Genomic DNA, 24,097 nt, shown 5'->3' with positions numbered 1-24,097 from the left:
GTTTCTTAAATTCAGAACATATTTTTGTTCTGAAATTAATTTGTGTTCAGAACACATTCAGGACAAATTTTGTTCTAGCCAAAGTAGTAGTGAATTAGTGGATACTGACTACTTTTCTAGGGGAGGAGGGGAGCAATGCAAGACCAATTTTCTTACGGTATTGGAAAACAGCCTGTATGTGGAAGTGAATGAAGACAGTTCCCATTCTATTTTATTTCTGAAAGAGGTGCTTTCTCAGGTGTGAGAGGAAACAGGATTTTATTAAGGTGACTTGCTCTGGGTAAGATGATTCTTTTCTCCACTATTGGACGGACATAGCAGATCACCACATCGGTATTTATTAGTGTATGTAGGGACTAAGAGTGTGCTGTCAACTGTTTATTTATATGGCTATGCTTAAGCTCCAACAGAGATCTTTAGGAAGTCATAGTAAGCTAGATAAACAATTTGCTATGCTGCCTCTTTTTTTTTCTAATTCAGATAGTAGTTATCACAGTGAGGAAAGCCCAGACAGTAGAGGGAAGGTGAGTGAAGTGCTGAAGCTCTTCTAGGCTGTTCTGAGCTAGGTGAGAGAGAGAAGGGGGAGGAAAAAAAAGCAAAAACAACCCAACTGCTGAAAAATGAGCTCATAAGCAGGACAGTGCTGTTCCAGAGAGCACAGAGTCCTTGGTGGTTTTTTTTCCTAGATTGCACTTTAAACCTGAAAGTTAATGTAGAACAAATTAAACCATATCATATAGCAAATCACGAGGCAGCAAAGGAGGGGAGTCCATGAGAGGAAGCTCACATGAAACCAGGAGAACTGAAAGAACCAACAGAGAGCAGCATGCTTGACCTTGATGAGATAAAAGAAACACATGGAAGAGTTGAGATTTCAGCCTTTAGGCTTGGAATGTTCATGAAACAGTGTTTCTGCCAAAGCATAGTCAGAGTCCTTGTTGGTTCAATAAACTAGAATATTTTTTTAAACAGATAATAGAAAATATTTTTGCATACTGTAAATATATTAAATCACTTTGATCAGATGCATATAGGCAGTGTACTGGCAGACATATTGAGAGACAAATTAGTGTGCCCCACCAGCAGATAGCTAGAAAACCCCCAAATTTTTAGCCTAAAATTAAAAAGTTGGTTTTTGACTCCAAATACAATCTTACAAAATATGTAGATACTCATACGTCTTCCTCACTTGAAATTCAATGAAGAACATATATATGTAGGAAATCAAGTGTATTTAAATGCACATACTAGTAAATGGTTATAAAGCAGATGTTTATACTTCTAGTACCTATCTCCCTAGCAACAGTAGTTAAAAAAAAAAAAAAAAAAGCTACTTCAGTTGTTTGGAAGGTATTGGTATAGCCTGTCTGTGTTCCATTCTTGCTTGCCCTTCACAGACCTTCTTTAAGGGAGAATTAAAATTGTGTCAACGAAAGTTGGGAACTGGCTTAAAAGTTTAACTTTTTCATGGCAGCACTTGGTACATCCAGCTGGGAAGACAAGCAGACTGGGTTCTCTCTGTAGCTCTGATTAGGATCAAGGTTATATGTGAATATCTGAAGGCAGACTATCACATACTAATTTTAAAAAATAGGTGAAATACCATCATTTGCAATTGCAGAGGGTGGAAGCTGTTTGTGGTATCATAAGGGCTTAGTGTATGATTTCCAGATAGGATATTCAGAGCTGCTGGTAAAGAGCAAGTATTTGTCTTTTGGAAAACTGAAGCTGAAAGTGAATTAAAATGAACTGATGCATGTGTATGCTCATTGAAGCTTATGCTTATAATACTCTAAGTAAATAAAGTTTATTACAACTTAGGGAGCACATGACAAAAATAGAGCTATATACCTGCTTTGTAGCATGGAAGAGTTTAGTCTTGTAATGAAAAGAACAAACTTTTAGGTACAGCTTCTTTTATTTAATGTAATAAATCTTCTGTTTACAGTATTTAAAGTGTGAGTATTTAGTAAAAGTCAGAGAACTGAGAAATATAATTTCCTCAGTGATCTTCATTCTGCCCTTTTACAGATGGCATAAAATCAGGTGTGTAAAAAATTGAGTTAGTTGAGCTGACATGAAAGGTATTTCAGATTTATGTTTTGCAGATGATATTGGTATGATTAATGTATTCATTGCTTTTTTATTGCTTCTCACAGATAATGTTCATGATGCATGGAAAATTCTGTGTCTTTAAAATCTATGCCAGGTTTACAAAGTCTGTGTATGTCAACAGATGTTAAGAATATAAACACAACTTTTATTATGAAGTTGTGCAAATGTGTAGACATGAACTTGGTTTATGTATATTATTTTCAGCATGAGAATGAAATGAAACTTCTGTGAAACAAGAGTTATTTAGATTCTTGAAGCTTTCAGGCTGAGATTAGCTTGGTTAAAAGCGATCAGAAATGGGCTGCCTTCTTAGTAGCTGACAAGCTAATGACACTTCTGGCTTACAGAATTATTTTGCAAAAGAGCTTAAAACTGCTGATGCTGATTGTTATTTTGAAGATACATTTTCATGAAAATGGGCTTTTGGAATACAATTCTCTAGAACAAGTTGGAAAGAGTTTGAAGTCCCAGTATAAAACCCTTGGTTAATCATGTTTCTGTGGGTGCCTTGCACATACTAATCCTAATGTCCTACTAAAACAGTGTTAGTGTTCAGTGTTCTGTACTCCACAACATGGTCTAGGCGCCAAAAGAAGTGTTTGATGCCTGACGGGATTATTTTTTGCCCCTCAGCTGAACAGCTCCTGGAGAATTGGGGTGGATAGACTTAGACTGGTCTCCAGCAGATCTCAGAATCCTGACATGGTTCTGGGTGAAGATGAGCCACCGTAAACTTTACAGCTACATCAGAGCTTATTAAATTGTATTTTTCCTCATGTACAGGTGTACGCTCTGTAGTCATTGACTGGCAACAAGGCAGCAAAACCCAGGGCTAGTACCACTGCTTGTTTTTTCCTTGTGTTTTTCCTCTATTATTCTCACTCCTTTGTGAACTGGTAGAGGACAGATATGAATCTGGCTTTTAAAATGTGCTGTGGAGAGCTGTTGTGGAAAAAGCAAAAAATTATCAAGGCTTTCAGGCTACTTTGTATCACCAAGACGTGTTTTAAAGCCTGTTGATTACTGTTTCTGTGTGACTGCAACAAAATGTTTATCTTCCAGGTATATAGCAAGCAGTTTGTTCCCAGTCTGCCAAAGCTTAATTCAGGACCATGATAGAAATATAATTGGCACTTTCAGACTATACCAGTAAGTTTTACTAAACATAGTTCTGAGATTCAGAAAAGAAACTGCAGATTGGACAAATGTTTGAAAGTCAGTAATCCAGGGAGGGTAGAATTGCTGAATACCTTCATGTCCTGACCTATATCTCAGGAATTTATTGGAGTTTTCTCAGCATTTCAGCTCACTAAATGTCAAGAGGAGTGATCATGCAAAGGGGTCAGACTTAGCTTAAAATCCAGAATTTCTGCTGAAAACACTTTGCCTGTCTGTTCTTACAAATTGTGCTTAGAAGTAATTCAGAAATTCAGTTGAAGATCTCTTTTTGTTTTGATTGCTTTGCATGGAGGCAATCTATTTGTCTTCTGACCAGTCATATTAGTTTCTTGCTTGGGTTGTGTGGACAGACCTAACAACGGAGGAGAAGGAAGTAGTAAGGCAGAAAACTCCTCTGGGAGTAATGAAAAAAATGAAACTTGGCTTTCTAGGAATTTATCCTCCCTGTCTCTCTTTGCCATTACTCAGATACCTCCAGCTCTTCTTCCTCATGATGTTCCTCCAGCTTCATCATTTGCCTGACTGAGTTGGGCAGGAGGTAGCACAGTTATAAATGACTCCAAGAGCCGTATGTACTGGCTGGTTTGCCGACAGGCAAACAGAGAGGAGCAGTGTCGAGTCCTCAGTTTGGGTCCCTCTCTGTCCGACTGTTCATTTTCACCAAATTTGCAGGAACATCGTAGTTTTTAAATTTCTGTGTTTCTTGTCAAATTTGGCTGAATTTGACCAGAGAGCTTAAGGGGCAACAGCCTGTGTGATTGCATTTCCTTAGGTAATCATGCAAAAGTAGAAAATGCAGTTACAGAATTACAAAAGTGGGCATGTTTGATGGCCTGGTTTGGTATTTACAGCTGCTTTCTTTTGTAGGATAATTTTGAAATGAAGGCTTCTATAATTTCATCTAGCATCTTTCCAAAAAAGGAAAGTCTTTCCATAGGTGTGTAAGACTTCTAATGTCATTTTAGAAAATGACTGGAAATCAAGTGCTTTAAAACTTTTAGAAGTTATTTAAAATACATTTTCTGTTCTGATGACACAGGTGAAAGATGAGCCTGAGGAGAGATGACAGTAAGAAAACTCCTTGGAGAACTTCATGTAGTGAGAGTAGAAGCACATGTGTTTCGTTGCAAGTGTGGAATTCTGTTGTTTGAGAACTTCTTTGGAAGAGGAGTGCACAAGTTCTAGAACTGTTAATTATTCTCACTTTACATTTCCTTTCTAAGTTTGCTGGCCATTTTGCTTGCAATCCAGAATAAAATCTAGAGCAAACTCTCGCAGAACACCTTACTATAAAGAATAGTAGAAGCCTTTTTTTTTCCCCCTTCTTGAAATGCCAGCTGTTTTCCTTTAGCCGTAAGAAGACATACTCAGTTTTGTCCCTTTAGATTGGTTATGGTTATATATCATGGTTATAGTATGGTTATATATCCAAACTAATTTGGTAGGATATGCAGTGAAATTCTTTATTTGTTTTAATCATCTTACTTGGTGAAAATCCCTTGGCATGAGTCCTTTTTTTTAGGTACCTTTATTTTGTGAAGCTCATTGACCATTCATCAAGTTTACCCTATGGAACTGGAATAGCGGGGGCATATTCTTAATGAGTTAGTGCTGTGCTGGTTGCTCCAATCATTTTAGCTTAGTTTAATTTACTGTACAATAATGCTGAGCATGTCTGAATGTAATCTGTGTCGATACTTCCTTTTCTGAGTCCTGGCACATTGCTTTGTCTTCTGTGTTGATCAAAGATTGGAAAATTTGTTTTTATATGCGTAGGCAGTGAATTTCATTACTGTTTTATATACTTAATCTTTTGGCTGTTTGGCTGAAATATGTCCACGCCTTTTACGTATTGAAAACATAATATCCTTTAACCTACAATCTGCAGAGTTAAAATGAATTTTATTTAAAATATTCAGTTGTGGACCACATCTCCAGCTTTTTATATGCCACAGTGGTCTTGTTTTTTTTTCTTCTCCATTGTCTGATAGTGAGGTCATTTTCAGTCCTCTGAGAAACTTTATTCCCAGCCAGATGCGGGCCATATATTAAAAGTAGCACCTGTGGCTAATATCACAGCAGCTTACCATAAATTTACATGGTAACTAGGATTATATCTGTCAAGACTGCTAAAAAATGTCTAGATTTAATTTGATTTCCAGTATTGAAGGAGCTCTCCAACATTTTGCTTCATAACTATATTTTAAAAGTTAAAATCACTCCATTGTTAAGTTTTATGGCACTCCTAGTGCCCATTAAGTTGATTTGTTAAATGGAGGTCAGAATAAAGCAAGTTGGCTACATTAGGATCGGAAACCAACCCATTTGTGACAAATTTAGTCCTCGCGTGTGAATCTTCTCAAAGCCTCGGTACTGATTGGTTTCAGGTGTAGCTTATGTCAGTTTTGTTTAACCTCAAAGAAAGAGCAACATGAGTCCATTATTGTCAGTTATGCGAACCAAAAGACAAACCCATTTTCATTTGTTTGGGATGTTTGTTTTTTTTAATGTTTGCTTTCTCCCTCTTTTTAGATTTTTCACTAGATTACCTGTTGAATGCAAAGAGTTGATTTTTTAAAAAAATTATTTTTATCCATCTAGGTAAGTGCTGTTTTTCATATAGACTTTCCTAAACTGCTTCATTTTCCATTATCCTTTGAGTCCTCTCCCATATGCTATGATTTGTGCACCTGCAAAGTTATGAAAGTATTTCTTTTGGTAGTTACGTTGTTCACCAGCTTCCCTGCATTTATGAATACAATAACTGATTTACAATAAATCAGAATTATTTATGAGCAGATTTACAGAGTTGAGAAAATCTTTGTATCAGAAAATAATGAATTTCTGGCCTATCTGCCTGTTGACATTTTTCTTTATTAGAAACTGATAGTGAAATTTTCAGGACTTGCAAAGGTTAACTCGCAGGCTAAACCAGCGCGAATGAACTGGCTCAACTGGCTCAGAACTTAGCATAGTAAAAATATATTATTCCTAGATGATCACACCTTCCTCGAGTTTATACTTGTGATTGACTTAGTAAATAACACTCTTGCCTCTGAGTCAGGAGGTCAGCGGGTCAAGTTCCAGCTGCGGGACCTGGATGCTTTCCACCTACCCACATCCCTGTATGGCAGTGGCTCCGAGAAGCTGGCGAGCTCCAAGTATGCATGAAACTAAATGAAGGTCCTTGGGAGATCATTCCTTTGAAAGCTTAAGGTTCTTCTTCCCTCGCTTTAAAAGAGAAGGACATGACGGTAGTGGCCAGGTCAACATAGCCTGTTTCCAATAGTAATTCCAGTTAACTGGCAACCAGCAGTTTTTCTACCGATGAGAAATGCTGCAAAACTAGAAAGTTTACTATGATGGAAATATTTAATCTGTTTGCATCTAGGCAGAAATTAAATGCTTGGAGCTGGGAAGTACTGGATTTATTTTCTTCTCATGGCCAACATGGCTGGCGGGGTACAAGAACAGAACACATGTAAAGTCAGTCTGTGCTGCAGAACATTATCAGTCTGATGTTCTATGTTTGCCAACGTTTTTCCTATTTTAAATGTAGATGCCTTAGTGTATCAGCTGCCTCTGTCTTTTAAAGTTCTTCACAATTTAGCCTTCTCTTATGTATCTGGGTGTCTATTACTGTAAAACCTGCTTCACTTTAACAGCATGTCAGTGATGCCTGTTTTAATCAGATATTTCCCTGTTTAATACTTCTGCACTCCTAGGGAACCATTACTTTATCCCCAAATTCCTTCCTTAAAACTTTGCTATTATAATGTGTATGAGAAACTTCTGCTAGATAAAAGTTAGACAGGTGGCAAGTTGTGATTGCTCCTTTTGCTATTTAGTCAGTCTTGTCACCTCTTTGGCTAGGGTCTGTGCATAGAGATCATAGCGCGTGGAGTCTGGTCTGTTTGTGACAATACTAGTTACAGTATCAGTATCACCATTATAATATCATCATTGCAGTACCACCCTTGTCAGGCTGTCAGGATTATTAAAAATATCACAGGATAATGATACTTAAATGGAATCATTTTAAATTGAAGATTCAGGTTGGGCTTATGTACATCACTTTCTTCACTGAATAGGTTTGCCGGTAAATTCTGTTTCTTAGATAAAAATAAAGCAAGGTTAACTCTTCCCCTGACTTGTCTTTTTCCCCTGCCCTCCATCCTGAAAAACAAACAAACCAAAAAAAAAAAAAAATCCTTTACTACTTGGTGAGCTAATCTCAAGAATTCTGCCGTGGCAACTGTAATTAAAAGATGATGTAGAAGTGATATCCAAGATGCTGCTGCCTAGGTGTTTTTGAAGTTGCATTTGCAATTTGTTTAATTTTTCTTATGATTTTACTGTGATTAGGAACAGTAATTTTACTGATGAACTAAGCCCCCCCCCCTTCGTTTGTAATTTGTATATCCAACTGCTATGACACACCAAGTAGACCTGTTGTATCTAGATTTAAGCAGACCGCTGCTTAAGGCTCTGCAACTGATCTTTGGGCTGCTCTCCAGTTGGCTCTAATACAAATGCTTTCCTTAAAAGATAGATTTATTATCACTTAAGTAGAAAATATTACAGCATTTGCTTTATGCTTATTTCATGCATTAATCTGAATAAAAATAAATTATTTGTCAATGCCTTTTGGATTTCATGAGCATTCTTGCAGATTTGAAGAGAAGAAAATTTTCTCCTTTTTTCAGCTATATGTAATGCACAAATGGCTTTATAATGATTATTCACTCTGAATTAAACTGGACAAACTGTATATCAGCCATACAGGCCTACTAAAAGATAATAAACATGAGCAGGTCAAGTGATTTTAACTAAAATTTGGACTCTCTTACTTTGTTAAACTAACTTGGCAAATGTGGTAATGGTTTTGAATTCACTGGACCACTTCATTTGGGAAAATGCAAATAAGATTTATATTGCCTTTTCTAAAGATGGTCACTCAGAATGATTTCTTTTACCTATTCAGTTCAGGAAACCTCATACCTTATAACTTTATGCATTAAAATTTATTTGTATGGGGGTGCTGGGAAGACCCTGATTTAAACGCAAATAGTACATCTTTCCAATGTGCTTATATTTAACCTTTTGCGTCCCCTTGCAGTTGGAATAGTGCCTGACTACAGTTTTAAAACTGTTAAGAACACCAGCACTTCTCACTTTCTAGTAGTCCCCCTCCAAAAAAGCAAGAAGGAAAAACACACTTTGGGGTATTATACTCTGCAATTGTAATTAAAAATGGACTCTGGCTGGTAGAATAAAATAAAATAAAATTACAATGCACCTATTTAAAAATTAACCATTACTTGCCAAAAGCACATCAAACCCACTTAGCGGACATCCGTTAATCCAGCGGTTAGCTGTTTCAGGCTTTAATGCACACTGTTTTACACGTTAACGGTTTTGAAGTTCCAGGCCAACGCTGACCTTTCACATCTGCTCCTTTCACAGTAGGAATCTCCACTTACTGCTTCCTGTCAGGATGGATTAGAGTGACAAAATGCAGCGCTTGGGCTGGCTGCAATTTCGTTTTTGATCAGAATTATTTCTTTCACAAACAATCACATTTGCTAAAATGTTACATCTGCTGTGAAAAGCCACTGGCAGACCCACAGTTTATCAGTGTGATGTGAGTATAATTTTTCATTCGTCTTTCATAAAGCTGTAAACCAGCTTCAGATAGGTTTTCGGGGGAGAACTTCCCTTCCTCCTTCTCCTCTTCCTCTTGCCCTTCTCTCCATTTGCCATTTTCTTCCTTTAATTTTGTTGGGCTCAGATGAAGAGTTGCTTACGTTTTGAAAAACATGAAGTTGACTGGGTTGTCTTTGAGGGATTTGCATGAAGCTTTTGCTGAAGAATGTATTGTTCAGCTAGGAGCCTGGGTTTGTTAGTGCTGAGCCAGCACCTTGCTGCTTTGCTTATTTATTGCTAAGGGTGCTTTACAGGAAAGTGTTTTATATTCCTAGGTGCAGAGGGGAAGGTCCTGATTCATTTCATGCTTGAGTGTGATTTTCATTGTGCTGCGATGAGAATAACGATAGATGGTTAAATATGTGTTTGTGTATTACCAAAATGTACCTTGTTAGAAGAGTCTTTATGCTGTAATAGGAGTGAGTGGTTTTAGCAAGCAAAAATACTGTTAGCTTTACACGCTCAGGTTGTTGTGTTTATGCATGCTTCTTTTAATGCCCAATGTAATTAAAAACAAAACAAAACAGAAGTGTACAAAGGGTTTCCTGTACTTTGCCATGTGCTCATTTGAATTTTTGTTTTCAACAAAAACTTGGAACTTCTCAAGATATTACATAGTGCGTGCACTCGCTCACTTACAGGGCTGTGCTTAGAGCACACAAAGGTTTTGAAGACATTTAAAATGTTGAGTATAGGTTGTGCACTTCTTTCTAAATTGTAAGTGATAAAGTGAACCTGTATTTTTAATACTGTATTTTAATGTAGTTCCCTTTATCCATTTCTCTGTTACTTGCTTCAGCCATTGCTCCAAATATTAAATACAGGAAATGAAGCACAAGTCTATGAAATTCATGCAGGCTGTGCATGTTTTGTTACATAAGGAACGTTGGGCGTTATAAAAGAGGCAAACTACCCAGGGTTTGAAGAATGTCCCAGAGATAAAAATGTTGTCTGAAATGATAATATCTCTCTCCTACTCTTTTTTCACAGGATCTGTGATTTGAAGTGTTTGTGTTAAAAACATATTATTTGAATTTTATAGCGCAATGTAAAATATAAGCCAGCCTATGCTGGCCCAGGTGAAACTCCTGCTGAGTTCACTGCAGCCATGTGTAATCTACTCCTACTGAAAAGGTCATAGAAGCCTTCTCAAGGCTTATTCTGACAGTATAGTAGGATGTTTTCAACAGCTCGGTTGAATGAAATGATTCCCTGACCAGATCGGCAGTATGTGTTCCTCAGACCACATTATTTTATAGCTTTAGATCTTTTTCATTTCTGGCTTGGCCAAGAGGCAATTAGAGTGCCTCTCTGAATTCCTCACACCTCCATCTTCAGCGATTCCTCTATTGCGTGCTTGAATTGTTGACCTTGTGATGTGTCTCTCTTTAAAAAACCAAAGCAAAACAAAAAAGCTCCGTGTAGTGGTAAGAGGATAGCCAAAGATGAAATGATCATGAGACCAGCTGCTTCTTCTCTTAATCTATCATAAAGCAATGAGTTTCTTATCACTCTTTGATGTTTTCTTAGGCTCATAAATGGCAGAGATTTAAAGGATTATCGGAGGCAGGATACGATTCCTCTTGGATACTCAGCAGAGAATATTTTGGATATTAAACTGGTAGTATGTGTAATCTTGGCTAAAAGACCAAGAAGAATTTTGCCTGAGTGCTCCTTATGTTATCAACAACATGCATGGCATGTGAACTTCATTTTCATGTCTACAGAATGAAATCATTCCTTTGTGTACAAATGAAAAGGAGCACTGGAAAAATAGCAGTATTTCTGCCATGGCCAAGTCCATTTCATCCAAAATGTGGTGTAATGGGATAATGAACTTCCCTGTTCTTCTTCTGGATCAGTTCAGAAAAGCTTTCTATTCAAGAAAGCACCTGAGCGCTATAGAAGTCAGTGTTTGAGCAAATTTTTGAAGTTAAGCGTTCACTTAAATTAATTCTCATTTGGTCCAATTTCAAATAGCTTTATGCTATGGGCTAGAACTATGTGATCAAAGGTGTTTTAACATCATAGTGCCAAAATATTTGTGCAATATGAAGCATACAGGTGAGTAGAGTGACTTAACAGAAGATTCAGGTGCATGAATTCAAACGGCTAGAATGGGGACTAACTGCATCTTATTGCTAGTTTGTTTTTATAGTGTTTTGTTTGAGAGCTTTATTACAGTACAGCTAGAGTTTTGATTTGTTGGGCCAAACATTTATTTTAACAAGTGAAATTATCATTGTTCTTTCAGTTGCACAGCAAAGAGTTTATTATTTTAAGTGACTGATTGCTTTAACAGGTGCTCAGTTAATGGGGACTTCATTGTATTATTTAATGTTTTTTAGTTAGGGTGCAAAAAGCTCATTTAAAAAAGTCATGTTTCTTAAAATAGCCATTTTATTTGGTGTAAACCTCCTAAGTGCAACCTTTATATCCGTTTTTTGAGCACAAGAAAATGGCTTGGGAGGTGGAGGGCAATACTTAGCTGACTGTGTGGCTGGAGGATTTCTTCTGTGTCCTAGTTCATTCCAGAAATGTGTGATTATTTTCTCCCCTTTTCATGTGTTGAGTGACGAAGAGTACTGTTAAGGAGAAGGGAAAGTGTAGGTTGATAAAACTAGATACGGATATTTAAAATCTGATCGAACCTAATTTTTGAATGAATAATATTTACGAGGCTGCGCTTACCTAGAGCGTGAAGGGCGGGAGTGGGGGGGGGAAGGTATTTCAAATGCTTATCTAAAATCACAATCTAAAATATATCACAAAAGCCATCTGTGGAAATGTTGTAATAATGCATGATTTTAGCACCTTAGGTTTGTTGCTGAAGCTGCTACAAAAGAATTCATTTAGCAGTAAGCTAAGGAAATACTGCTAAATTTTTACTTTTGTTCCCCCCATCATTTAGCTCTGTTGCCTTCGAACCAATTGACTTCTGATGTGAATTATTCAGTATTATTGGGTACTAGGTAAGGTGCAAAGCTCAGCCTTCAGTATCAAGGCCACAGCTAAAAGCCAGCTAGGTCAGGATGAGGATGCATGGCATAAAGGTTGCTGCTCACACAGCATCTCTGCAATAAGCTTGTGGATGCAGCTGCCCACGCCAAAGCAGATGGCACGTTAAAGGAGATGCCATTGCTAGGGACTCCTGGGACCTTGTTCGAGGTTTAGCCGGGACTTTAAATTTAGGACCTTTACTTATTTTTGGATAAGTCTTTACAGGCAACAATAATAATTTTTATATGCCTATAGTAAAAGAATGTATCTTCTAATAAGGTGGAATTTAGATCGTTTGAAATTTTTATCACTAGCAGAAAGAAGGTTTTGTGCTGGTTTACAACATCTCTCTGTTTTCTTACTTCATTCAGTCAAGCTTATAAATCTTTTTGGTGGTACAGATGATTAAATTGGACATGAAATCTGTTCATTGAATGACTGTGCGTATTATCTGCTTTCTGTTCATGAAATCCAGGTGCAATCACTTATTGTAATAAAAATGAGAATAGGAAGAATGATCCTCAGATAACACCGAGGCTGCTGGAAAAGTAAAAATAAGGAGGAAGAAGGTAATAGATGTAACATGTTGTGTCATATTATCACCAATAAGAGAAAAAATAGGTCCAAATTCAGCAATTATGAAAATACTGATATAAGCAGGGTTTAAAAAGAAAGTAAAGGTGAGATTTGTCATGCAGATTGTGCTTGAGTGTATTTTGCACATGAACGAATGTGAGGGGAAGATTAAAGCAAAACAAGGAAGAAGGGTTTAAGAACAGGTCACTACTCTTTATACCTTTCTATTAGTTGCTTTTCTTGCATTGATTTTCCATATCCCGTAGCCTTAAGAAAAAATTTGTACTTGTTTCAGACCTGCTGAATCTCAGATGACGCAAAATGTGCTTGCACCTGCTGTTCTATGATAAACCTCTATCTTAGTTTAGATCCCTGCTGAATTTGGGAGATAAAGTCTTTGACTCAAACTTATTTTAGAGAATCACACCTTTAGTAGCATCAGAAGTATAGAGCTTATAGTGCTGCACCTGGTCTAGATTGCACTGAGTAAATGTAAACTTTTCTTTGCTCTGAGCAGCTTGGGCTTTTTCCTGAGGACAGAATTCTTGAAATTGCCTTCTGTCATCTCCTGCAGCTCTTGACATTGTACTGGTACCTGTGTGAGAAAACATCCCGGTTTAAAAAAGGCCATGCTTCAGAGCTCCGGTTCTGTTTGCCTCCATTTATTCTTCATGTTCTTAAAATGGGTAAATCATATGACAATAAACAGAAATACCCTCAATGAAGAGAAGAGGGGAAACTGTTGTTTATCTGGTCAGGTGGTTTAGATTAGCAGTGATGCTGGTCTGTATTATGTTACTTTAAATCATAGTGTCCCAACAGGACATAAATTATGAAGATTGTTACAGTATGTTTCATCCAATGTAAGATCAACAAATTGGAATAATTTTTTTATAGGAAAATCAGTGCTTTGGCAAGGTTATTGTTGAAGAATTTAATTTAACTTGAGCTTTGTTTGCATTATTTCCTAATATATAAAAACTATTTGCATAATGTATGAAGTATAAACATTTTCAGAATCAAAGGCCAGAATGCCTTTTCCAAGATTACGTAGAGTGGCAAGCTACTTAGAATAGATCAGTGTTTGTGCTTTTGCTGTCAAAAATGTTTGATATAGAGCTGGCTAGCTAGTTTCTTCACTGACATAATTGTAAACAAGTGTTGCAAGACAGAAACAGCTTTCTTTGTAGAATGTAGTGTAAAGGTTTTCACGTTCTGTGGCAGACCTAACATGTAACTTGGAGTATGGGGTTTACAGCTATGATATGAATATAAATAGGTAACTATTTTTAAGAGCCAAGTAACATTTCATTTTATTATAAATGATGTGTGCAGATATGTGGGAGGGGTGTGAGCAGTCAGCACTGGATTTCTAAAAGGTTATTGTGAATTCAGAAGAATGTAGACAATTAAGTTTGAAGTTGTAGAGTGTGGGGGGTTTTCTTTGTTTTTTTTTTTTTTTTTTGTTTGTTTTGTTTTGTTTTGTTTTACAACTCCACATTTCTTTCCTTAAGACAGAAGTGGCATCTTGGTGCATGCCTGCATGTCTGTAGTATTCCACTTCCATCCTTTCCCTGTCTTAGTATCTTTCAGAGTCATGGGTAGTGTTTCCCCAAGTCCTGAGCAAGGCTTGGAGAACAGTGCTGTTGGAAGTATTAATAGTTTGAGTAGCCAGATATTAATGAAGAGGAGAAAAAAATCACCACCCTAGATTTACCAGGAATTTTTCCTGTTCAGGCCCTGCTTGTGCTCCATGTGTGGATTGTGTAGTAGTGTTCCCTAGGCCTGGGAGAGAAATGGAGGTAATGGGGAAACTTGGGCAAAATGTGTTAGCCTGCTATTATGGCAAATAAGTTGTTAAAAGTAAGGCCTTAAGTTGTTGTCCTTCCTCTGTTTTCAGTGTGCTGTTGTTGCTGATCTTCAAAGAGATTAGCGTGTCTGTGACTTGCTACCGTGACCCCCAGCGTGGTGGGGGACGTGGTTCTGTGGAACCAGGAGTTATGCTAAGCACCAGACAAGGCAGGTAAAGGTCTTCAAGATGGTCTGTAGCAGAGCAAAGTCACAGAAGGGGTTGGATGATCGAGAAGATATGATTTTAGGATGTGATTTAGTTGCATGGTTAAAAAGGATTGTCCTAGTATTTTTGGAATGATATTGAATTGTCCTAGTATTTTTGGAATGATATTGAAAGAGGGAAGAGCAACAGTAAAGTGTCCTCCTGTTTTATGTCGAGTATAAATCCAGATAGGGCCAAAACAAAACAAAAACAAAATGTCTAATGCCACATGGATTCAATTTCCCTGGAGAGTATTCAGATAGACTGATGATGCCAACAGGAGAGAATCCCAAAATGGGCACATACTTTTAAGAATGAATACCTGTCCTTGTATGTTGCTCTCACCTTTTTAAATATTAATTGGATTCCTCCTTTTTTGTGTTTTAACCACATTGTCACTTTCACATTAATAGTGTGATGCTACAAGATTGTGCGTATTTATAAGGTAAAAATATTTCTTAATGGAGTTAATAGAATTAAAAGAAAACATACTCAATTTTTCTTGCGAGCAAGCAGAAAATGTCACGAGATTAAGTTAAACCCTAGTGACGTTACAAAATGTACTTTAATTTAGCTTGGCATTAAAGAGTTTTCCCTTTTGTCTGCTGGCCCATAGCTCACTATTAGGTAGTAATGTAAGCTAGATATGTGAAAACCTCTACAGCTTGGAACTGAACCTGAATGATTCGAGCTTATTTTTGTGATGTGTTCAGACTGCTTGAAGAACCAGAAAGGATACCTGCTATAAACTGTGTGCAGTGATCATTTGTGCTTGATGAATGGAAAGCAAATGTGCTAAGCAGAGTTATCTATTGTCATGTATGACAATGTCACTATAACTAGTGTTATTTATGCATTTCCCACCGATAAATGATACAAATGTAGCACTGATGGGTGTGGGAGGGAAGACAGGTAGCCCTTACATTGCAAAAGGTCGAGGTTAATGCTGCCTCAAGCATTATAATGACAGATGGGAGGCAGAAACCTTAATGTATTTGTGATTAGCATATGGTTTCCTTGGCGGAACGTCTGAAGGATTGAAGAGGCCTGGGTACTGTCTTCAAAATTTACACATTTTAAAATAAATAAATAAAAAGTATGGTTATATTGTTGAGCCTCTCAGCTGTTTTTCTTGAATATCTTCATTTTTGTGTAAAGTATTGTCAGCTGCTTTGTTCTGGAGATACACTGTGGTAATCTATCACTGGGGACTCACTGTTCAGTGATATATTAGCACGACATATCGACCTGTGTTGCTTTGATGTATAACTCATCAAGATAATGTTGGCAAGTGTTGTACAAAAGAAGCATGTTTAAAAAGTATTAAGATGAATTGATTCCTTGCTTAAGAAGTGTGAAAGGAAGAATAATAGCAGATTAGCTCAGGGATCTTGCGAGTCTCCCAAAGCAGTTAAACGCTGTGCAGTGCGAAGTGGTGGATGGAATTTCATCTTTCCTCCCACTTCTGTTTTTCCCATTTTCAAGAAACACAAGTTGCAGTAAGCTTTATTTCTGATAGCATATTTTGTCACTTTAAAAAGCAGTTTCACCAGTCCCAAAACACTACTTGAGCAAGACATGACAGCTGATTTTTTTTAATCTCTTTTTCACTTTCTTAGTGTAAGTTATTCTTCCAAGAGTAGCTCTGATTTTTATCTCATGGAGGCACACTATGACTGGTAGTGTTTAAAAACCATTTTAGAAATGGTGTTACAAATGAAACACCAGTAGTTTTTAGTTCCTTCTTTCATGGTCTTAAAAGACATAAAGGGAGAAGACCTTCTAGCACATCCAGGGCGTCTCCTTGTCTGTTCAGGATTGCTTTGCTCAGTACTCTTTCTGCTGCTGTAGCTTAGTTTGTTCCAGGGATTCTGCTGTCTGCCTTGGCCTTGTTAGAGTAACCTACATGTACAGATGTTATTTAGCCAGAGTAACCCAAATGTACCAGATGGATTAGGTTGAAAATTTTTACTTAATGTGCTTGTTACTCACATGTCTGACTACTTTGATATAATATCATATAATATTTAATACACTAATGTGTATTATGTATTGTAAAATAATGTCTTTGAACACTTCTTTAGGGCTTCTGGAAAACACATGAATCCTCTCGTTCTGCCTTGTTTTTCAAGTTAAGCTCTAAAAAGTTCTCTTTATTGGCCAAAGGGGCTACAGAACTCTGTTATTAGTATAGTTAAGGTCAAGATTGTGTAGGATTGTACTGTCATAAATAAAGTACTTGTCCTACTTTCAGCAAGAAGTGTGTGATGGTCTGATAAACTCTACCCACCAATGCAGTCTTGACAATGATCTTGCACTGCAGACTGTTTAATAATTTTCATTATTTTTAATTAAAGTTGAAAAAGTGCAGACTCCTACTCAAATTAAGGTTGGTTGTGTTGCCGGAATGTGGTAATTACTTTAATTGATCACAAGATAGTTTCCTTGATCACCAATTAGACCAAATTACCGATCAAGTTTCAAGACGTGAAGAAATGTCCAAACTGATTTTATATAATAGTGTTTTCATAGCTAATCAAATCTAAATATCTTTTCCTTCCAGAGCCAATTGTATTTTCTAAAAGAAAGGTTATGGCTCTACAAATACAAAGGTGATTCATAAACAATAGCGTTCTAATTCATTTAATTGGCAAAGGAAGTATTTAGGACTGGAGATTGCACTGCTGAAATTGCTCAGCAGAACTAGCTCATTTTCTTAGTGGGAGATTCTTACTTTTTTGTATAAATAAACTAAACTCAAATACAAAAAGTAAGTTGCTCTGAGTAATTTGCAATGAGAAAGAATGGCTCTGAGTAAAGCAGGGCAATATATATGTATCACATGTGCGTGCTTTCATCCTTTACTATAAACTTCAGCCTACTCTGATTGTGACAGTTGTAGTCAGCTGGAGCACTCCAGCCCTTATTGCCAAGGTTGGTCTTAGAAACAAGCAGCAGGACTGTCCTGGGGAGGGTCCTCTGTTCTGAAATTAATTCCTTTTCATGATACGGGCAGCCTCAAGTTCAGTGCTCTTCAAGAATATGTACAGTTCTAAGATGATGTAGATGTACAGTCCATTTCGTCCAGCTGGGAGGCTTTTTGCTGACTGCAGGGAAACGAGAGAATAGATTAGGCCAGTGGTGCACTAACTGGTGAGGATTTGTTGTCATAAAGTGGGAAGGAAGAGCTCCGGAACAGATTCGTCTCACAGGCTAGCCTGTTTGCGGAGTAGTCTGCTCTGTCTTCTGTCTGACCGTAGAGCAACTGATTCTGTTCATGCAATAAATGAAGCATGCGTGTGTAACATAAGCTGCATATGTACATATGTGGGTGAGCTACTCTGACCAATAGTCGTTGGTGGTGCATACATGAACTTGGTAGGTTTTCCTAACTAGTTTTTCCTTTTTTGTTTGTACAAAGGCCATCTAATTGTAGATGCATTGTTGTTGGTTCCAAACTTTCGGGGACAATTCTGTATATATATTGCTATGTTGGAAATAACGCTCCAATTAAGCCAATGGGAACTCTAAAAACTTTTAAATAAAATATGTTTCAGCACTATTAATGCATATGTGTTCCACCTTGTCACTGATGTCTAGTGCACAACTTACTGCTTTCTGCTTCAAAGCATTTTGTTGAAACATTTGAAATTTTTTAACCATAATTGTTCACTCCAAGTAAAATTAAACCAAATGAGAGCTTCAAGGGAAGTTGATTTCCCAAATTTTGGAATGCTCTTGGGTCAAAGAAAAAAGCTTTTTAATTGCTGACAGTTTGGTGATTTCCAAATGACAAACCTCATTGGAATGATTTTCTCTGATTATAACGTTTGCATTCATTTGACTGGCAAAGCGACTAACAAAGTCATACTTCATCCAGACACTGATTCTTTTTTTTGTAAAGGTTTTTGTAATTTGTGAGAGGCAAAAAGACTGAAACTATTATCAACCATTATATGTTATTCATTGACCACATGTTTGTTTGAAATGGCCATCACTTGGTGGAATGTGGACTATGTATGTTCTCTTCAATAAATTAGCACTACAGAACTACCTAAATCAGGTAGGTTTTTGCTGAGATTGTTATATTGTAATATGAACCAGACCACGGAGGTGGATGTGACTTTTGCTTTACATGTTAATTTAAGTCCCGAACCCTGATGGATGGAACCAGTATGAGCAAAGCCCATTGACTTAAAGGCGTTCTCCTCATGCTCTGAGGCTCTTTGGGCCCCATTGCATAATTGCATTCTTGATTTGCATGGACATTCTAATTTTCTTTGTAGTGTAGTGATTTACTCTTAAGTATTTTGGCAAGAGTCTCCTATTATTTCGTTCTTGAGCCTGTGAGAAAGCCTGCATCCTGGAGAAATGTGCAGTGCAGAATACAGGGGAAGAGGATTGGAAAATCTATTTTAACTATTTAAGGTAAAATACGAGATCATAAAGCAGAAAGCCAAACCCACCTGCTGCTTTCCCCCTCCCCCCCCAGCTAAAATAAATGGCAAAGTAATTGCATGAAAGGATGTGTTTCTGGTATCTTTCTAGTATAAGAATACTGTGGCATGTTGCTTAATTAGAAACGGCAGGTTGGCAAGGATGCAGGAGATGAGAAGTGTTGGGATGGATGTTTAAAATACCTTCTGGGTGCCAGAGGTAAAATCATTGCTCCCATGCAGTGTCTTTGAATCCCTGAGTAAAAAGCATTTAGTAGAATGATTTACCAGGATCTGAAGGAGATAATTTCTGTGTTGTCAAGAAATGCTTTAGTGGCATGAGAAGATGAAACACTCCTTTAGCGCATGCACAGAAATGAGGCCCAGTATGCTGGAGCATCTCTAGGAGTTTCAGAGCTTTTAGAGTGAATCTTGCAGATCCAATGCCAGAGTAACTTCAGTCAGTTGCCCCAGCAGATGGCTGAGTATTTTTGGCTTTGCTCTCTATCTCCTAGGCTTTTGGATTTATGACACGAGTTGCTCTGCAAGCAGAGAAGATGAATCACCACCCAGAATGGTTTAATGTCTACAGCAAGGTAATACGTTCACTAGCTTTAGTTACAGTCACTGCAAATTAAATAGACCAAAATGTTGTCATAGTGGCACATTCTCTGTGCCTTTTTTTTAGCTTATATGCGATGGAAGAAATAGGGAAATGCAAAGACATTGTGGTGCTTTAAAAAAAATCTTTGCAAAGATAGCCCCAATCTGGATGGAATAGATCGGTGTTTTAGTTTTCTTTTGTTCTGCATACTTTTCTCCAGCTATTTCTACTTCCTTCCTGTTTTTAAGAACTTTCTCTCAACTTTGTTAGACATTCTACTAGACATTCTACCAGACTGCTCCAACTCGGTGTTCTTCCAGTGAGTAAAATATATATATTCCACAAGGTACTAAGATTTGTAGTGGTAAGATGGCAGCAAGAACAGAGTTCTTCTCTGCAATTTGCTGCCAGCTGCATGATTTGGACTGTCACTTAACCTTTCTGGCCAAGATTTAAAAACTAAATAGAACCCTTTAAACCCTTCTTTATTTAACTTGAATAAATGACTGTGTTGAAACTACTGAACACTCACCAACTTTCATTCTTTTCTGTGCAACAAGTTAGGAACGCAGAGGTGTAGGAGATCAGACTGATGTGTAGGTACCTAAATGAGAGCGTGGAATTCTAAATTTAGACTTGATTTTTTTTTTTTAAATATGGGCCCCTATGCCTCAACGTAGCAGCTTATAAAATTTGTTTTTAATATTACTTAACTGATGGTGGTCTCATATTTACAAGGCTTACAAAGTATACTGCAACCCTTGAATGAAATGTGCTATGTGAGGGTGTGTATGGGGGAGTTATTGCTCTCTATTTTTATTTTCTAATACTTCTCATTGCATTGTATTGAGTTGTTTGTTTTAGTGTTTGGCATAATATATACCAGTCCCACCAAAAATATACTGAAGGACATATGGCGTGATTGTACCTGTTCAGCATAGTTTGTTTTGTGGCAGGCACAGAATGCTAGGCATAATCTTAAAGATGGGATTAATTGACACAGAGTGGTCCAATTAAAAAAAGCCCTAAACAGCAAAGCCTGTATGGCTGGCTTAAGACTGACAGACAAGCTGTGTTGTGGAGTTTAAGAAGCGTTGCCTGCAGCAGCCTGCCTCTCCCCTCTGCTGGGAACTACCACCTCCAGGGCCAGAGCGACAGAGCAGGACGTGTTCTCGTGTCTCAGCCGTATCTGCAGCTCCTAACGCAAACTCGTTCTCAGCAGCCCTTTCAGTCACCCCAATTAAGGGGTTGTTAAATGGTGACTGGACAAAGTCCTGAACGTCTGCTCTTGATGATTCTCTTGACTTTCTAGAAGGCTTAGAATTCCCTCTTTTCTTCTCGCTTCTTTTCCCCAGATCTCTGTCAAACATTTGAGAAAGTAGTGCCCAACGTGTTGTTTGTGTTAGTCTAAACACACTGATGCAGGCAGCTGCGTCAGAACAAAATGCACCAGTCTGTTTGTTTTTCCTTTTGAAATTCATCTGCAGCAAGCTCAACAATTTTTTCACCTTTAGGGTACTGTTTTTTAACAACTGGTTTAACCAAACACTTGGGCCATTGAATTTTCTGTATACAATTTAGTCACTGGTCCAAATTCTTTGTGAAACTAATATGCGGAATTTAAATGCAAAGAATGAGTTATTTGATCGGACACTTTTTTCTGGATGAAATCCAAGAATGCAAGCCTGTTTTATTCTGCAAAGGGGTTCTCTTCAGGTTAATGTTCAGGTTCTGTTAAGCCTGCTCACCTACAGTATTTTCTACTTAAATGAACAGTGAGACTCCAATTCAGTATTTGCTGAGAGCTTTTTAGTAAAAAAAAAAAAAAAAAAAAAAAAAGTTTGCTACAGAGCCCTCCTCTTGAGAGACATGGAGCATTTTAGATTAAGTTCTGATCAGCCTACATGGCAAAGATCAGAATAGCTATTCTAATCCGTTTCCTTTCCTTTTTTACAGGTTCATATAACTCTTATTTCCCATGACTGTGGTGGACTGACCAAAAGAGATGTGAAGCTGGCCCAGTTTATTGACAAAGCTGCTGCATCAGTGTAACAAAGATGTGAAAAGTTTTAATATAGTTGCTATCAATATTTTGTGTTTAAATAGCATCACTCATTCATTGTAACTCTGATTTAGGCCAAGTCCCTCAGAGGACAAGATACTTTTTTTTTTTTTTTTTTTTTTTTTTTTAATAAAATAAAAACACAGACTGACTTAGCCTTGTCTGCCTTTAAGACCTTAGTCTGAGAGACCATCCTCTAAATAAGCTTGGGTTTATCCTTTGTCATTGCTGGCTCCACGTGAGGATACAGAGATAAAACAGCAAAAAAAATATTTTTGAACAATGACGAATTTCTCTCCTAGAAATTAAAACAGTGATTTTAATATTAGAAGCTAAACACAGGAGCAAGCTTCAGTATCCACAGAGCAAAGCTGGAATGAACACTGGACCCCCACCCTCCAGAGCTGTAAGTGCTCCCCAAGCCTGCAGGGGTCCCGGTGGGTGCCGGGCCCTGGGGCCCCCTCAGGAGGAGAGTGCAAACGCAGCTGCCCCGTGAGTGTGCCCTTGTGCCTGGCCACATGAGAGGTTTATACATCTCTACTCCAAGAACATGATAGCAGCCAGACTGGGTGATTCCCATCCTGCCTCTGGCAGTGACTGGTAGCAAGCCCTTAGGGAAGATGAGAGTGGGGCATGCAGCTAGTGATGCCTCCTTGAAGTGCTCAGCAGATTCTGCAGCTCAGCTACAACCTTGTGTTCCATTTTTTTCTGTGAGTTTGTCTAATGGCCGTGGGAACTCACCTGTCTTTTTGGCATCCGCTGCCTAGCACCTATAGCAGGTAAGAGTGATACCGTGTGTTTGAGAATTGTTTCCTTTCTGAGGAGGTATAGGGCTGGATCCTACAGCTACTGCAAACTGTACTTATGATGTATATGCAAAAATCTGAGCAAGTGCTTGAAGCTCGTGTAATTAAACGAAGCATGTGCTTTTAAGTACTTTGGGTCAGTCAAAGTGCTCAGCACACTGCAGGATCAAGCCATTATTTTTGTCATGGCAATCTCATACCTGTAAGAGAGGTCAGGGTAGCTTTGACAGGCTCCTGTAATGCTGGCAAGAGCTGTCAGCAGACAGGAAAGCAGCATTAGCAGGATTCTCCTGCTAAGCTGGGCTAGGCTGAAGCTATGGACACCCTTTTTTGTAATTACAGCCACTTGTTGCAAATGTTGTTCCAAGAGCTGCAGATCCCACCAACAGGTTTTAAAATAATTTCTTCCATGGTTTCAAAGTTTGTTTTTTATCCTGTGATCCTCAGATTTTCTCTGCCAGCAGGGAGAATTCAGCCTGCTTAAGGACTGCAGAAGGGGGCTTCTCTCTTTGCAATCCCTTTGCTAACTGTCCCCACCATGCGCAGTCATGCCTCACAAGTGATTGCTGCTGTGTAGTTACCAGAAGATTGACATTTTATAAATGCCTAAATACATAGTTAGAATGACACCAAAGGCACAGTTACAAACTACTGAGAAATGAGATACATACTGACTTGTGAATCGTTGCCAAAATCTGTCTGGTGCATGTGTTAGGTGTGTGGTCTCTCAAATATTTTTGGATGCAAAATGCCAATAGCTGACAAGTAAATATTCCTGTTGATAAAATAAGAAAGATAATTTTTTAGTTAATCCTTAGCAAGTGTACTGTCATGCGCTGACTGGTAACAGGAATGAATGTGTCAGATGTTGGAGTTCACTGCCAGTAACTATGCTTAAGTTACGAAATAAAAATGTAAAGGAGACCCAGTTCAGATGTTCTTCCCTTAAAAATGTCTTTTCTCACTGAAGCAGCAGATTTCCCTGATATGGCTTGAAAATGGTTGCTGTTGCAGAAATAAATAAAGCTAAAACAAACAGTTAGACTGCGATGTCTTCTGCTACTCATGGGGACATGAACAAAGCTTCACCCGAAGTTTTGGTGATGTCTCTAATGAACTGCGAAAACTGTTGTTAGAAGTTGATATATAATGCAAATGCTTTGAATAAAACCAATAAAATCAAATTCCTCCTTTGTAATTTGTTTCTTTGTTATTATACATATGTGACAAAGCTGTTTAGTTTTAAGATAAATAATATTTAGTTACTGGGAGGTCTTTGGTTTAGAGTATTGATATTTATTTACATACACTGAGAAACAAAATCCCCGCCAACTAACTTAGCTCTCAGAGCTACACTCTCTAGTTACGGCATAGCGCTGTACAATTGCGGTGTTTTGAGGCTCTGACTAGTGAAGAGGCAAAATAGTCAGAGAAGAGGAGCCCTGCTTTGAAACGTGCAGTTTGGCATAGTTAACAACTTCTTGTTAACTTTTGGAGCGTTGCAAAGACCTGTGAGTGCCATTTGTGAATATTGCAGTGCAATGAAATAAAAATAGC

The 24,097-nt window shown here is 37.8% G+C and overlaps 1 protein-coding gene across 2 annotated transcripts in view; it reads left to right on the top strand.

Moving 5' to 3' along the window:
• The window catches only part of PCBD2 (pterin-4 alpha-carbinolamine dehydratase 2), a 29,641-nt gene extending 5,917 nt beyond the window's left edge, over nucleotides 1-23,724 (top strand). For both annotated transcript variants that reach the window (XM_062587320.1, XM_062587321.1), the window contains exons 3-4: nucleotides 19,584-19,664; nucleotides 21,629-23,724. In XM_062587320.1, coding sequence (XP_062443304.1) covers nucleotides 19,584-19,664; nucleotides 21,629-21,724 — 177 coding nt within the window. In that variant the 3' untranslated portion in view covers nucleotides 21,725-23,724. The remainder of the gene's footprint in view (nucleotides 1-19,583; nucleotides 19,665-21,628) is intronic.
• The last annotated feature ends 373 nt before the right edge of the window (nucleotides 23,725-24,097 follow it).

The sequence above is a fragment of the Rhea pennata genome, chromosome 14 (genome assembly GCF_028389875.1).
Source record: "Rhea pennata isolate bPtePen1 chromosome 14, bPtePen1.pri, whole genome shotgun sequence".
NCBI classification, from domain to species: Eukaryota; Metazoa; Chordata; class Aves; order Rheiformes; family Rheidae; genus Rhea; species Rhea pennata.
Note: the sequence above shows the minus strand (reverse complement) of the source record. Positions and strands in the feature narration are given on the sequence as shown.